The sequence below is a fragment of the Electrophorus electricus genome, chromosome 24, assembly GCF_013358815.1.
Source record: "Electrophorus electricus isolate fEleEle1 chromosome 24, fEleEle1.pri, whole genome shotgun sequence".
In the NCBI taxonomy this organism is placed as follows: Eukaryota; Metazoa; Chordata; class Actinopteri; order Gymnotiformes; family Gymnotidae; genus Electrophorus; species Electrophorus electricus.
Genome location: NC_049558.1, coordinates 3,517,501 through 3,534,053, shown reverse-complemented (window position 1 = coordinate 3,534,053; position 16,553 = coordinate 3,517,501). Strand labels below are relative to the sequence as shown.

The 16,553-nt window shown below is 44.0% G+C and overlaps 2 protein-coding genes across 8 annotated transcripts in view; both read left to right on the top strand.

The window, feature by feature from the left end:
• Window positions 1-10,730, top strand: part of agrn (agrin) — a 154,630-nt gene extending 143,900 nt beyond the window's left edge. For 4 of the 7 annotated variants that reach the window (XM_035522436.1, XM_035522435.1, XM_035522439.1 and 1 more), the window contains 4 exons: window positions 3,178-3,210; window positions 5,505-5,729; window positions 5,844-5,947; window positions 8,005-10,730. In XM_035522436.1, coding sequence (XP_035378329.1) covers window positions 3,178-3,210; window positions 5,505-5,729; window positions 5,844-5,947; window positions 8,005-8,162 — 520 coding nt within the window. In that variant the 3' untranslated portion in view covers window positions 8,163-10,730. The remainder of the gene's footprint in view (window positions 1-3,177; window positions 3,211-5,504; window positions 5,730-5,843; window positions 5,948-8,004) is intronic. The other 3 variants (XM_035522440.1, XM_035522437.1, XM_035522441.1) reach the window with 1 other exon arrangement.
• A 1,823-nt stretch (window positions 10,731-12,553) lies between these two features.
• ptpn11b (protein tyrosine phosphatase non-receptor type 11b) overlaps window positions 12,554-16,553 on the top strand; it is a 21,483-nt gene continuing 17,483 nt past the window's right edge. The window contains exon 1 of the mRNA XM_027014539.2: window positions 12,554-12,665. Coding sequence (XP_026870340.2) covers window positions 12,652-12,665 — 14 coding nt within the window. The 5' untranslated portion in view covers window positions 12,554-12,651. The remainder of the gene's footprint in view (window positions 12,666-16,553) is intronic.

The window sequence follows — 16,553 nt, the reverse complement described above, 5'->3', positions numbered from 1 at the left end:
GCCCATGAGTATCCCATAAATGTGTAGTCATCAAAAGGCAGGCCTTCATTTGTTTGATATTCACACCCTGTATTCACCCCACCTCCCAACAAAAATCCAATTCTTTTGATAAGGTGCTTTCTTGTCAGGTGCATTATAAACTGCTTACATACAGGCATGTGTAACATGCATGATGAGCATTGTGTCAGGCAGAAACACTGCAGTAAGTTCACCTTCGCTATGGAGAGCATGTGGAGTTGCATTAGAGTAAAAGATATCTTTATGCAGCTGTGAGAAAAAAGGCTATGAACCTCATGAATTGCTCCTAACATATGGTCTAATATAAAGAACAATAACAGATAAATATAGTCATATAACACCAACAGCACTCTAACAGCACCATATATTTATTGAACAAATGGTTTTAAGCAACCAAAGTTATTAATGGAAAAAGTGTGTGAACCCTTATATTTAGTAATTAGCACAACCTACTTTATTGGCAGTAGCCTCAAACGGAGGCTTTCTGTAGCAGCAGATCAGTTTTGTGCAGTGGTCAGGTGTTGTGGAGAATGCATTCTGTTCCTGTGTAGTTGGCAGACTGCTTTCAGATCAGTCCCCAATAGTTCGGTGGAAATGAGGTCAGGGATACTGACATGGCCACCGTGAAATGTGTCATTTCTTCTGTTTGTGCCACCGTGTCGATTTAGTCCTGCTCTTTCAGATCACTGTCATGGCGCATTATGAGACCTCCTTTTGAGTTCTGCATCATAGACAGGCTCGCTGGTATTCTGCTGTATTTTCTGATACATCTCAGATTTCAGCGAATCCATAGAAATTGCAAGCTGTACGGGCCCTAAGGCAGCCCCACACCACCATACGCCCTCCACCATGCTTCACAGCTGGGATGAGGTTTTGATGTGGCTATGCTGTGTTTTCTTTACTGCAAACATATTTCTGTGTACATTTTTTCCAACAACAACAACTTTTGTCTCATCTGTCTACAAAACTTTGTTCTCCTGGTGCTGTGGAGCATTAACGTAGTCTTTTCCAAGGAAAAGTTGGTGGTGGTGGCACAGGAGGGGGGATTTCAGGGGGGTTTCTTTGGCGAGCAGCAGTGATTCCAACTTCCCATGAATACCACTCTGCTTCAGAGCCTTTCTGGTAGTGGGCTCATGAACACGGTCATTATTAAGTGGAGGAGACGCCTGCAGCTCTTTTACGGCTGTCGCTCTCTCTTCCCTGAGAACTCTACAGCGTGCCCTTGCACTTATCTTGGTAGGGCACTCGCTCCTAGAAAAAGCGGCAACGCTAGTGAAGTTTTCCCATTTGTGAACAGTTCGTCTGAATGTGGACTAATGGCTTGGGAATGCAATCCAACCCCTCTCTGTCGTGAAGAGCAAGGAACTTTTTTTTCTTTAGGACAGGTAAAGCTCACACATGAACTGATTAAAACACTTGACTCCAATTACTGCCTTTTCAATAGATCATTATTCTAAAGGTGCACATGCGTTCTTTCATTACATATCTTGATTTAATGTAAATTTAAATTACACTTCAAATTAAACTCCAAACACCTATATGACTGTCTGTTTATTAATAGGATTTGTGTGAAGATCAAGTTTTAGGAGCCATTCATGCAGAAATCCTGATAATTACAAAGTTTTCACAAACTTTTTCTCACAACTGTACCTGTGGTGAATGTGATTAACTGTTACGTGAATCTGAATGAGGCCCCGTTTAACTGCAACTCTGATGTGTACCTTGTTTTCATCCTTTTTGAACCCTTCAAACTAGATTATATCTGTTTTGCTCTGCCATTTTCAGGCTGGTGTTAGAACTGCTTTTAACTACCCCATTAGTGAAAAGCACAACATATAATAATTTCTGTTTTAGCAGCACTAATTTTACATTATTTGTTTCCTTCTGGATGTAATTTACTGGGTAAGTGGTTGCACTGAACCCTGGTTTTAACTGTGGCATTTTAATTTGTTTTGACTTATGCTAAGTAACTCCTGTGAAAAATTCCCCTTCCAGCCATGTCAGTTGGTTTGTCAAATCATTAACCGCGATTTCCAATAATGGCGTTTGAAGCTGCGAGTGAATGTGACATTAATCAAGGATGGTGACCTTCAATAAAAAAAAAAACGCCCTTCAACTGAGACCAGTAATGCTAGTGTACGTGTGCCGCCTCGGGTATCAATACTAGTTAAGAACAAGGCCCTCTCAAGTGACTCTTACGCCAGCCCGGAGTTTAATGCGTGTCACTTTCTGTATAAATGAAGTGCTGAATTAGAATTAATCTCAGCCGAGAAAGCCGACCGACCCCTTAAAATGAGTATCATCAATTCAGCACGATTTGGTTTTGCAGAGTCACTAAAGTTAATGAATTCCTCAGAGGCCATTAATGCACTGGGACTGTAGCTGGTTGGAATATAATAATATTTCTCTTACAATTTACTTGACTGAGCATCTGTCTTCGTTGCATCTCCTTTGTTCTAACAACCTTGAGTCAGTTTTCCCATGGCCTGCAGTTTCAACTCTCTGCTGATGCGGTTTCATAATTGGATGTTTGACCCCATTTATTTTCTTGATAGAGCCTTGTTGTTGATTGGCTTTACTCGAGGAAGCCTGATATTGGTTATATAAATCATTTCCTCACTTAGCTCACCTACTCAACTTACTCAGCACATTCATTCAGAATCTAAGTAGTGTTTCTTCACTGCCTCCTTTACTCCTGACATTTGCTTAGAAGACAGCACTCCCCTTATGTGTTCCAATTACATTTTTGTAGTCAACGTTTTAGCCCCTCCAATGACAACTGCTCAGCAGACAGGCCTCCGGACACCCGTTCCCCAAACAGGGCCTGAGTCCACATTCACCCCCCCAGCATTCAAACATTTGACTCTATACCGCACCAAACCATCATGGAAACAGGGCAAGTGATATGACAACACAACAGTGAGACTTCAGTTATCGCTCTACGGCAAACAGAGTCCCGTGTGAGTCGTCTGACGACGTCATTACTTTGTTGTCGTGGCATCACCGTGGGTACGCTACCTTTAAATCGTATCCCGCGGCTCTCGGTTCCCTCCCTGGCCTACGTGCGCCTTTACCCCACAGAGGGGGTGGTGGCAGGTTGTTCCCTTCGCTCTTGGGAGCTTATTGCATGCCCTTCATTTTCTCCCCTGCTCCTCTAAGCCCCGAGTCCCTGGAGAACCCACCAGACCAGAGGTGAGTCCCCCCCCCTGTCTGAGCTGCGTCTGCTGGCATGCTGCCCTCTGCCACTCCACGACTCCCTCCACACGGGCTGAAGGCCATGGCTTCCAAAGGACAGCGGCAAACGAGCTGGCAGAGGCTGAAATGCCAGTCTTTATTTGAAGGAGGAATAGCGCACTTGATCTTCTCTTATAAAGAGAGCTATGCAGTGATGTAGTGACCATTCCTGGGTGAAGCACTGCCCCCTATGGGTGGACGATAGTAACAGCTCATCCATTCGCTTAGTCTGCCTCACCTCATCCTGTAAATTCAGATTAGCGATTTCAATTTATAGCATGAGGTGTAATGAACTTGAAGCACCACTCTACTACACAAGCCCCTCTTTAAAGCTAGCCCTATTAACCAAACCCTCATGTCACAATCAGTTTAAATGATCTGGCTACACTGGCAAAGTTGAGTTTTGATGTTTAAGCACCACTTAAAAGGATTTTCTCGAAGCTTTAGGTTCATTCCTAATGGTAGAATGATCATGAGAGGCGCGGTTTGGAGTGGTCCAGGAATGGCAGTCCGCTGCAGGGGTAGCGGAGCTTTAGCTGGCAGCCCGGTGGTGGGGAAAATCTGTGGAAAGAGTCCAGTCAGCACATTACATGTGTCTCATTAGGAAGGAATTCAATTATGGCAAATAATTATGCAGCTTTACTCCATCACAGCCTCATCTATTGCAATTTGCATAATGAAATTTTGTCTTTTAATTAAAGAGAAGAAGGTCAGTCATTATTTCAAATCGCACGGGTAGTCCCCAGGTTGGCAACCTGCGCATGGCGATCGCACCGGCGTCTGTGGCTGTAGGTAAGAGGGGGGTTCGGGGGGGGGGGAGCTTAGCTTCTCGCCACTGAGTTTGTTGAACATGAGCTGACCCCCAGCTGCAGTATCCCGCCCTGCACCGCCCCGCGGGAAGTAGGCCTCGGAGACGTTGGAGATGACATGCAACGCTTGACTCTGGACTCTTTTCCTCCCCGCCAAGTTGAACACTCCCGGACTACGGCACATAGCCACAGCCACACACAGTGAGCCAAGGCTCAGACTTCCTGAGACTTAACGCCCGTCTGTGCGGCGCAGCGGCATCAGCAGTCGAACGACTCCGGCGATCTCAGAGTTTAGTGACCCGTGTCCACTCGCCTCCTCCTTTCCATGCTTTTTGAGTTTCCGCTGCTGCCTTTCCCCGTCATATCTGTCCCCCTCCGTTTTTGCTGTGCTCGGGCTGTGCTGCGTCATGTCGAGATTTGTCATGTGTCTTATTTGTTCTTGTCTTTTTGTTTTTTGCTGGGGTTTTTTTCGTTGATCGTCCAGCTTCTGTTTGTGTTACGTGTTTACAGTGATCAGGCCCACACGGCGTCACACTTGTGACTCAGGCGCGCACACACGCACTTAAACTTTGGGCATAATGGCTCTTTTGATGCCAGTAACAGTAGGGAACATGGGAGCTGTTGTTTTATAAATAGCAGTTCCTCTGTCAGTTGTGTATCTGAGTGCTTGGAGCTGAGGGAGTGAGAGGAGCATGTGGAGGAGGGAGTGTGAGGTGGGAGTGTGAGGTGTGTGTGTGTGTGTGTGTGTGTGTGCATGAGTGTGCGGGGTGTGGGGCAGCTCCCTAACGACCGGAACTGCAGTTCCAGGCTCTTCCAGCCCAAACCTATGAGGCCGACACAGTTGTCCCAGAGGACGGACGGATGTTGCTCGTCTTCTCTGGCTCCCTGCTCGTTCTGCATAGGACCGCTTACCAGGAGCAGAGAGCAGATCAAACAGAATTTAATATGGGCATCCCTCACTCCCCTCTCTCCGTCCACTGCCCAGCTCCCCACCCCACACAGCTGAGAAAGAGCCTCTGTTCCTGGAGGGCAGGATAAGGTGGAATATCTTAAAACGATGCTGGCCTAAAGAGTTTTCTCAGCCCTCTCTGTCTCTCATGCGTTCACAGGCCTAGGTCCCCTTCCCCAAAGCCTGGCCTAGTTTGATGAAAAATCGCACAGAAAGCCCGTCATGAACTGAGTATCTCTGCAATCTGCTCTCCCGTAGATTCGTTAGTTTACAGTCCAACACACAGACAAGCACCGGGCTTTTTGAGTAATTGGCGTAGTTAGTGACCTGACCACCACTAGATCTGACTCTCATCAGTTAAATAATGCAGAGTGTTGCGCAATCAACAGAGAGGCCCCACCCAAGTCTGCAGGGCAGGCACACTGAAACACAGACCCCGTGCGAAAGACCTGGTGCACGAGCACTCACCCTCGCCTTCCCTCTCTCCGGCGCAGCGAGAAGGCCTTGCTGGTGAACAAGTTCGAGCTGAGCATCAGGACGGAGGCCACGCACGGCCTCATCCTGTGGAGCGGCAAGGGCGTGGAGCGCTCCGACTACATGGCCCTGGCCATCGTGGACGGCCGCGTCCAGATGACCTACGACCTGGGCTCCAAACCCATCGTCCTGCACTCTTCCGTGCCGGTCAACACCAACCGATGGACTCGCATCAAAGCAAGCAGGTACCCCGCGACCCCGTGCCAGCCTAGTCCACCTTGGGCTCGAAATACATCCGAACGTGCTTGCTGGTAAACTGCCACGCGTGACCCTTCCTTTCTCTGCCTCTCTGTCATCAGAGCACTGAGAGACGGCTCTCTGCAGGTCGGTAATGAGGCTGCTGTCACAGGCTCCTCACCTCTAGGTGCCACTCAGCTGGACACAGATGGTGCCCTTTGGCTTGGTAAGACAACCCAGCATCAATCACCACGCATCACCTCCCCACGCCGCTAGATCTGGTCTGTCCCTTCTGGACGCCTTAACCCCCCTCCCAAAAAAAAACCAAAACTCCACGTGTGGTTCTGAATTTCCGTCCCTTTACTCTCATAACATTATGCGGTTTATGTTTGCAGTTATGCGTATTAGCACATGTTTATGCCATCTGGGGAGAGAAGGACCTTGGCCACCTGGAGAGTCCACCTGTGATCCTTAAACCCAGAGTATACCTTCAGAGTCAAAGTGGTACTGCTGCTGAAAGGTGACCTGTAGTGGCACAAATATGAATTACAAACAGGATGGCAACAGACGACGCCTGCACAGTGAATGCAGTAAAAAATGAAGGAAAGCATCTATATTCTTCTGCTTTCAGCGTTGCATTCTGTTGTAGCACGTGGAAATATTCTTATGATCATGTGCTGCATTTGTGTGCTAATATGAGCAGGGCTTTTATAAAACCACCAACCGCTCTATTCTACGTTGTTACTGGAAAATGGGTCTTGCGTTTAGGCATGTCAGTTCAGATGGAAAACCAAAAATACCTGGCACATATATCCATATCCGATTTAAAACTACCTTTAACACTACCCATTCTATCCACTATCTGTCCTTGCTACTTTTTCCCTGAAATACTCAAAGGGCTGCAACTCTCCTGTCAATGCTGGAAGCGCTTTCAGAAACACTCCCCAATGTTCATATTTATTCGCAGTATGGCTTCTGAGAGAGAAAGATCACCTAGGTACTATTCATTTCAGACTACGGTCATATCGATATTCAATAAATAAATACGGTCAGAATTTTCTCTCGGTGATGGCATCACCTCTGTATTTGTTTTTATTACTCCAAAAGCATTTTCATGAGGGAAGATTTATTAAAAGCCAAAGATCCCATCCTGTGGGCACATCCGTGAAGAAAAGTCTGCATCTAATGCAGAGATGGGTTCCCTAGCAGGGACCGAACACTAGTTGTTCAATCTTTCCCACTCTGGGGAGGAATTGGCCAGTAAGGATTACTATTCCTATGCTCGGCATGGTATACTAATCCAGAGATGTCAGAGGAGGGTATGTGTGTGCGTGTGTGTGTTCCTGCCACTGCTACTCCACGTCTCTGGTGCAGTCATGCAGAACATGGAGACAGACACGGACTGATGCTGATGGAGTTGGAGAACACACTGAAATGACTGATTAAGAAGTGCGCTCTTTCCCCGGTTTAAAATTCCTCCCAGGTTGTAGTGTGTTTGCACAGGGAGCGGTGTGGGGCCAGCACCACATCCCCACAGCAGTGGGCCGGGAGCTATAGACACTCCACAGTGAGATGAACAGCAAACAGCTCACACATCAAACGTGTTCTTGTCAAATCCCTTCCTTCACAACTCGTCATTTAGTAACCTCAGCTGTAACTGTAGCGTGAAATTAGCCCTGGCAATCCTCTCACTCAAAACACACGAGCCTTACGACAGTGAGGGAGGAGCAAAACGACATGGGGCACGTTGCTCGTGAGATCAAGGGTCCTGGGCGCCTGCTTGCAGCGCCAGAGTGGGAGAACGCGCATGGGAGAGTGTCCCCATGGCGACACAGCAGGCTGCCAGGGAGCGTCCCAGCCAGGAGGCAACACTGTTTGATCAGCTTGCCTGCTCACGTGCTACACTCCTGTCTCTCTCTGTCTCTCTCTCACACTATCTCTCTCTCTCTCTCTCTCTCTCTGTCTCTCTTGAAATCACACACTCATCTGTGTGTCTCATTCTTGCAATTTTTTTCTGACCCTGTGGAGTCTGGAGTTATGTTTGGTGTAATAAATAAATAGTTATTTGTATATAGTATTACATTCCCATAGTTGCTCTCTTTTACAACATGCTAGTTGATGTTGGCCAGTACACCTTGTACCTATAATCTATAGACTGTATTAGCATAGGTGGGGATAAGGGGGCCGTCTATACGATGACCAATGATCTGACGCCTCACAACCTTCTTTAGAGTCCGCGTGCCGTTTGTATTAAACCACGCGGCCTTTTCCCTGCTCCCTCAGGTGGTCTCGAGGATTCGTCGGTGGCCCGTCGCCTCCCTAAGGCCTACAGCACAGGCTTCGTGGGCTGTGTGAAAGACGTCTTAGTGGACGGGGTGGACCTGCAGCTAGTCGAGGACGCCTTAAACAGCCCCAAAATATTACACTGTTCAGCCAAATAGTCTGGCACCACCTCCCTCTCCAACGCCGTGTCTACTGCTGTAATTATTTTTCTATTTTTGTATACTTTTCATTGCTTTTTATATTTGAAAAAAAAAAAGATCACAATGTTTTAATTTTTGTTTGGTGGTTTTGTTTTTATTTCTTAGCCTTTTTTTTTTTTTTTTTTTTTTAATTTGATCTGCACCTCCATCCATAGTCTTTTATTTCCCAGATTGCAGTTGTTCGTGGTGTTGCAAGACGAAGGAAAATACGAATTATGTTATTGGTGTTGCTTTTAGAGCGACCCCAAATATATATGTAATGTTACCTTGCTCATTACTTGAAATGGCGCACAAGGCTGGTGCTGTTTGACCTCTCACGATGGCCTTCTCTAGGTGCCATAATTCCTACGCTGTAGTCCAGCCACCGCGTGCATTCCTCTGAGCCGCTGCGCAAGTTCACGCCTACAGCTTTCAGCAGCTTTCCATGAACAAATCATACGTGACTCCCTGCTTCGCCCGCATTGGACTGTCACTGTTATCTAAGCCCAGCAAGAGTCCTGCTGCACCAGTAACCAGGGCGCAGTCCCGTCCACCTTAACATCATGTTCCTTCTGAGCTAACACCGAGCTTGTCATTCCACAGTAATGACTAAGCGCTCCTCAAAGATTTACATATCGTATCAGCAAAGTTGAGCTGTCATTTAGTGACCTGTGAGATGTCATACTTAAGTAGATAGTACAGAAATACACGAGACTGTGAATATCAAGGAAACTCCATTTCTGTTGCAATCGACTGTCTCATGTTTCATGTGCCACATCTAATCAATGGTGACTTTACAAATGACCAATTTGTTGCATGCAAATTTTTAAATGTCAGGTTGATTTTGCCTTGGTTGTCTTACTTATTCCATTCAGGGCAAAAGAAGTTTTATCAGGTGGCTTGCATTGAAAAGTAAGTGTTTCTTCTGATTTGAGATTTGTTTTTAGTTTTGTTTTTGCTTTGTTTATTTGGGGGGGGGGGGGATGATGGACTTCTTTTCATGCTGTTGTTTGTCAGTCTAAATTTCTCATGTTCATGTTGGACTTTTGAAAATGTCAAGAATAAAAGCGTTTGTTACAATTGTCTACCATGGAGAGGCACTGTAGCACAAGGACAGGAAATAGCAGCAAAATGGGGCCAAGCAACAGATGTCATCACGCGGCTGCGAAGACATCCGAATAGTCCTGGAATTTTGAGTCATGATTTAAATCCCTGGAATGGCGAGCATTCAGGAGCCATGGTTTTGCTCAAATGAAACTGTTGCTTTGAAAATACTATCAGCACTTGCTTTCAAAAGGGATGATGTAATGTTTAGACCCTTGCGTAATATGACTGGTTCTTACGCAGCCGTGACAGTAAGCAAACGTATCAATAACAATAATGAATGAAATAATAGTGCATGGGTTTGTTATATCAAAATGATTTTTGTAACATGTTTGAAAACAAATGTGATGCAATTGTTTGTACTGCTGACCCAAACGTCATAAGAAATACCTTTAGTTTCAATACAAGTTAAAAAGTAAATTGCGATAATCTAATCAAAGTATGCCTGTTCATAGTAAAGGATTGTTATCTTTTGTGGAAAACAAATCTTTGTATTGCTATTTTCTTTTTTTTTCTTTTTCTTTTTAAAAAAATGAGACAACCAGGTCCATTTTGCAATTATCAAATGTAAATTAGTAACGTGCATCTGTTGGGCTTTTGCTTTAGTATTATACACTGGAAAACCAAGTTTGTCGCTTTACTAAACATATTCTGTTCCTTTGTCTTACATGACTTAGGGCATAACCACCGTCCGTCCCCCAAGACAAGGTTTTCATTGGTTTATTGGGTTTTATATTTAATTGCAGTGAGGGGACTTTTTAGTATTCCAAATCAAAGCCCTCATTTCTGCGCTGGCTGACGGTCCTTCATACTCTACACTATCCATGTGTTAACGATCCAGCGAACACGATAGCTAGTCTAGTTTCTTTTCTTTTCTTGCTAGTAGGCCAGCTCGTTTCAGCACAAGCCGATGGGTTTGCACCAGCAGCGACCTCCTGCATGCTCAGAGGCTGCTGAACGGTGCACAGTGCTGGGCTTTTAAGGAGGGCCAGCCAGGTGAAACTGTGCTGCCTGGGTGGAATATGGGTGAGAATTGCCTTAAAAATCTATCCTTGCTCACTGGTGACAGAGTCAGTATCTATGCCATTCTGTGCTCTCAGTTTAGCCAGTGTATTAGCCACATCCCCGTTGTGTAAATTAATACATAAATGTTAATAATTGTATTAATACTGTTCATTGAAAATATTCCAGAATGCCTCAAAAATAGTGGTTCTGGGCTCTACAGATATAATATTTACTGTATAAATACTATTTTCAATATCTTATTTATGTCTTCAAGTGGATTCCCATACTGGCCTTTGTAAACTACTGTTTTGACTGAACTATACTGAAGGGCAGCACTCAGAATGAAAGTGGCATGACGTTACCATTACTAACTTTATTACTTGTGTCTTGTGTTCCTACCACCATGAAATAAAGTGTAAAACAAACTGCCCTGGCTAACTAACCTGTGTGTGTAACATTAATCTTAATGTCTGGGGATAAATCCTCCATTTTCCCTAAGGAACTAACAAATTCTCAAGTGGTAACAGACGTACTTTTTTTTTTTTTTTTTTTTTTTTTTTTTGGAAGACTTTTGAGAACAGAAAATGTCCATCCTTCAGATGCCAAATCCAATGCCCAAATTCAACCCAACATGGCAGGCTGTGGGTTGCCCAGACGGCCTTGGGGACCAGACCCTATTAACAAACAGAGCCTTGTGACAAGTGAAGGAAAAATCCATTTGAGTCCACTGGATGGGAAATAAGGATGAAATTAGCTGTGGCTGGATGAGCGGAGGCCCCTCTCTGGGTTTTTTATGCTCCCACTTGTGTAATAAAGGGGCCTTTTACAGCATGTAACAAGGCCTCAGCTGTCTGGCCACATCAGGGGTTCTGTGGCTTCCATTGTTTCATCCCATGTTTGGGTTTTGTTTTTTTTTGACCAGAGACTCCTTTGGCAGTGAAGTCACAAGTCACATACTGGCAAGGGTCAGGCCTGTCCCATGTCAATCCCAGAGCATTTTTTACTGTATCACTGTCTCCACAGAGGAGGCTGGTAAGAGATTGTTGTGTGTTATAGAAAATATGTAAGTTTCAAAGAGTTACAAAGAGGATTTCACACCAGTAGCAGTGGAGGTGTGTACCGTGTTCACTAGCATAAGCAGTGACCTCACTATTCGAATTTGTTTGCCCCCCCCCCCCCCGTTCATAATAAGCTCGTAAAGTGTCATGGCGTGTATCTCCCCTGTCAGCAGGCGAGTTCAAGAGATCCCAATACAACGTTTGCACTGGCGCTTTGAATTTGAATGCACAGTGCTGCAGATCAGGTCATATCAGCGGACAGAGAGGATGAGGAAGAAATCCATAGATGAAAGCCTGGCGCTGGAGACAGTTGCATAACTTCATCCTGTGGGCAGATTCAGCTTGGCCCCGGCCTGTGATGTCAGTGCATGTTTTCACAGCTTGCAGCCTGTGCACACAGCTGTCTCCTGCAACACGCTCATGCAAACGGGAGCCTGATGGAAACAAGTGAAACTAAAACAATGCTCGCTTGGGTGCGTGCCGCACACGTCGCATTATTTACTCTGTACGACACATGCAATAGTACGTCTGTGTTGAGGGCTAGCTCTGAAAATAAAATTAGATAATGGTGTTGGGATTTATATCGAACACGTTTTATTTTAACAATTGTGCTGTGAAAGGAAAAAAGGATAATGAGTACATTTCTAATTAATTTTGCACTTAGACAAAGGATAAAGCACAGCAGAAAGCACAGTACAGAACTATGCCTATTGATCTCAGCAGTGACAGTAACAGAATATGCTGTCAGTATGCAGCATACCTAGCCAAACCCGTCAAAAAGTGTATATACATATATATATATAAACTGGCTCCTCCTCCTACTAATTCAGAAGCACTTTGCTTGCACAGCTGATGAAGAACCTCTGTCAGAAACGTTTTTTTTTTTTTTCTGGAAACTACTTTACTACAATTTTGAACACACACACACACACATATATATATATATATATATATATATATATATATATATATACATATATATATATACACACATATCGCGTATATAGATGTATATACTAACCTACATATCGCATACAAGAACAAATGCAGAATGCAAACTGTTTGCTAATGTGCCTCATTCTTAGCCAAACGTGAGGTTTCCCATATGCAGCCCTGAACACGCGCCAGCCTGTCATGTGCGGTCCTCCCTCCGTCCAAGTGAACACCTCGCACGAGAGGCGGAGTGCGCGCCCGTGATAGGCTCCCGGAGCTGATCCCCGCCTGACGAACGCTCACACTCAGCTGTGTGAGGCAAGCGGAAGACTCGCTTCATCTCTGCGTTGACCGACCACTAGACCACCATGACGTCTCGTAGGTAAGTTATCAGGGTTAGTACGCGCTCTGCGGTAAAGGAGCGAGCCGGCACGCAGTCCAAGGAGGCGCAGCGCGGTGAGTCCGGCACGCTGCTCCTCGCCAGGGTGCTCTCGCCACTCCGGGCGCCTGCTCCCCCGGCCGCTATTGTGGATTACAGTCACGGACCACCGCTGTCGTGCAGTTATTTTCCCCAGGACGTCAAACCGACCGAGTATTTTCTTGGTCTGAAGTTTTTGACTACATATATAGGAGTAGCTGAGTTATCGCTACAACGCGATTGCATTGTAACCTGTTAGGCTACCTCTCCAAAACAGAACCAGTAACCTGTGTGGTACAGTTACTGTGTTGTAATGTTACTATGTGGTACAGTTACTGTGTTGTAATGTTACTATGTGGTACAGTTACTGTGTTGTACAGTTACTATGTGGTACAGTTACTATGTGGCACAGTGGCTGTGTTGTAATGTTACTGTATGGTACAGTTACTGTGTGGCGCAGTGGGTTGTGTGGTACAGTTACTGTGTTGTAATCTTACTGTGTGATACAGTGGGCTGGAGGGTGCTGTAAGTGCCGCATGTGTACGTTTTCTATCGTGGAAAAAAAACGATTTATAGGTGCATGTTCTTGAGTAGAAGTTTGTTGAATCGTTTGACACACTTGCATTTTTCTGGTTGCCTACAAAAAGCATTTTTTGTTATTTGTTACTGTTTTAATTGTGTGTATTTGGCTACAAAAACACTTTTTTCTATCTTTTTTTACAAGCTCTTATTTAATGTTGTTAATACTTGTAAACAAAGGACTGTGGAACTGACCATTTAATCTGAGAGCCAGTGTGTTTGGACAGGTGGTCTGCCATGAGTAAACAGTAGAAGTACCAGGGGACAGTGCTAACTTGGTGTAAGAAATGAGCAGTGCATCCATATGCTTACAGAGTAAATGTGAAAGTACAGATATCTGGAATTGAGTGCTGATTGAAGTTTGGTAGCATTTCCATTTTTGTAGGTACTTTGCTACCAGGCGAAAAGTTATACCTGATAAAGATATCTTTGCTTATATGCAGTTATTTTTGCTATATGACCGTATATGCAGAGACTGCCACTGTAAAGAGTATGGCTTAGAGTGAATTTCTGGGCTTTATTACCAAAAACCTTGAGGATCAAAGGCTAAAGTTAGAGTCCATTCATATTCTGTTTTAAAGAAATCTGTCAGTTTCATGTTAACTGTTCATCCTACAATTAATGACCACTGTAATCTCAATGTATTCCTAGCATTCACATTTAGTCACTATTGAAAATGGGTTTTCTTTACTTGTTTCCAGAATCACATGTCTGCTGTCATGTTACAATACCTCAACAATTGTCTAATTTTTGTTTTATATGCTGGTGTGTTTAATGATGTCATTTTTTGTTTTGTTTTTTTTGAGTGAATTACATAGTTTGTCAGCAAGAGGGAGTTTACTGTTTAGCCCATGTGGTGTTAAACTTTGCTTGAATACAAACTGATTATTTTTTAAAAAGTAGCAAAAACGGCAAATTTGTGTAATATGGAATAATAGACAAATATTTGTCTTTTACATATCAGTAATAGAAACATGCTAAATTATACATTAATTTATTTTCATTTCCTATTCCCTAGGCCTCAGTCTGTTATCAGTATGAACTGCAGCTGAGATGTACTGAGAGAAACAAAGTAGATTTATCTGGGCATCCATTTAAATAATACGATTGTGTTTTGCTTTTTGAATGTATTCCAGTCCGCCCTCTGTTCTTGCTTGCCGTTGAGCTCATGACACGACACACTCCCGTTGAGTTACTGTTGTTGTCGACTTCCAGGCTTTGTTTTTCCCTTTTCCGTCAGACATCAGGTCACAGAGTCCCCGTTGCTCGGTGTCATCGCAATATTTGAATACTTTCCATTTTGAGCTGGTCTGTAACATGTATACGCGTTCAGATCTGACTCCGAGCGACTGAGTCATCTTACAGCAGATATGCGTTTTGGGTCAAATCATACGTCTTATCGCTGTGTGGGTTCTCGGTCACTATTTTCGTCTGAGTGCTACTGTTGACATGCTCGCGTGAAAGCAGGAACAACGAGACCTCTGACTCACTGCCGAAACCATTTTTGATCGCTCTGAAACCAGGAACGCTGCCAGTGTGGGAAGGGGAGAGAGTCCCTACGAAATTTCCAGGAACTGACTTCACGTCGGTTGTGACCAAGATAGTGTTTTGACAGTATTGGTAGGTAGGCATCATTTCAGCAGTCCACCTAATACCCACCACCACTAATACCCTCCTGCTTGTTGGTGTGGATTTATCTTGATATGTGTGCTTTATATTGCCACAAAAGTTACAGTGTTAAGTAGATGGGAAGCACTTATCCATTTATAAATGTGTGTAACCAAAACCCACAGAGAGAGCACTTCAGTGCTGATTCCCATTATCAGTTACAGCTCATGTATTTAATGTCTTTTCCACTCGATCATCCATTCCTGCTGATTATTGACCTACAACCCCCCGTAATATGGGATGTAATCTAAAAGCCCATCAGTGGTCTTTAATCTATTTCACAATTTTCTGTATTAGCTTTAGCAGGATAATGGCTTTAGTCCCCTTTTGAAGGCTTACACACTTTGTCTTATATATACTTGGTTGTATTCCTTAAAGATGCTTCTGTCGAAAGGGTTGTGATCAGCTGGCGAAAATTTAAATCATACATGTTAGGTTTCATTTCACACACCCTTGGTTCGTCTCTCCTGAAAAGTTGACATGCAGCATATTTCAATCCCCCTTCCGTGGAGACGAGGTTTCGTGTCTGGGCTGTGTTGGACTGTTCCATACATTTAAAGGAATTTGACATGCAAGCTCCAGAACTAAAGTCATAAACTTTTTCTATATGCAAAATGCTTTCTGTGTTAACTCATGTGCCAATGGGTAAACATTTGTCATGGTGCAATGGAGCATATATGACATGGTTTAGGGTGGGTTAGGGGATGGAGCTTTTTTAGACATGATCAGCTCTTGTCTAAAAATATCATTAACGGTATTAAAATCCATCCAGCATGGTGTGTCTGGGACTGATATAGACTCCAGAGGCTTTGAAGCAGAGCCAGGGGCCACTAAGAATATCACCTTTATGTCACCAGGCCTGCCTCTTTAAATAGCTGTCTGTATTGAACTTGAGACATTATGTAAGAGGATAGAAGCGGTATGTGCACGTGGGCCCCTCTATTTCCCCTGTCAAAGCTATGTAGCACTGCTTGGCTTCTCTCTCACTCGCGCTCTCTCTCTCTCTCTCTCTCTCTCTCTCTCTCTCTCTCTCTCTCTCTTCTAGCCCACTCCTGAAGACTTGTCAGAAGCACCAAGTCTGTTTTTTTAGAAAAGGGTTTTTTGAAGCTCTCATGCACAGTTTTCACATGTGTGCATGTACATGGAACAAAAACACTTTACTTTATTTTACTCTTATTGGAGGAGACCATTTCTATTTTCTGGAGTTGACATTAGTTGTTAATAATTAAAATGAGAGAGCAGCTTGTGCATTATTTTTGCTGTAATAAGGCAAAAGAAAGTGTGCTCTCTACCCACTCATCAAATCCTAATCAAATGATTTCAACCGAGAGATTAATACTTATAATTACAGCATATGAGCTCAGTTAATTCAAACTAGTGTCAAGTCAGTGGAATTTGTCACGCAATACCACACACACACACACACACACATATATACATATATATATAGCTCCTCATCAGTTAGCTTCCTGCTTTTTGTGTTCAGTCTTATGTTGGCCTGACTTAATTTCATGTTTATTCACAAGTTATTTGGAAGGTTTTTTTCCATGTCTCTTCTCTCCACGCTTATACTGGAAAACTATTTTAAAAAAAAATGTTTCTTAG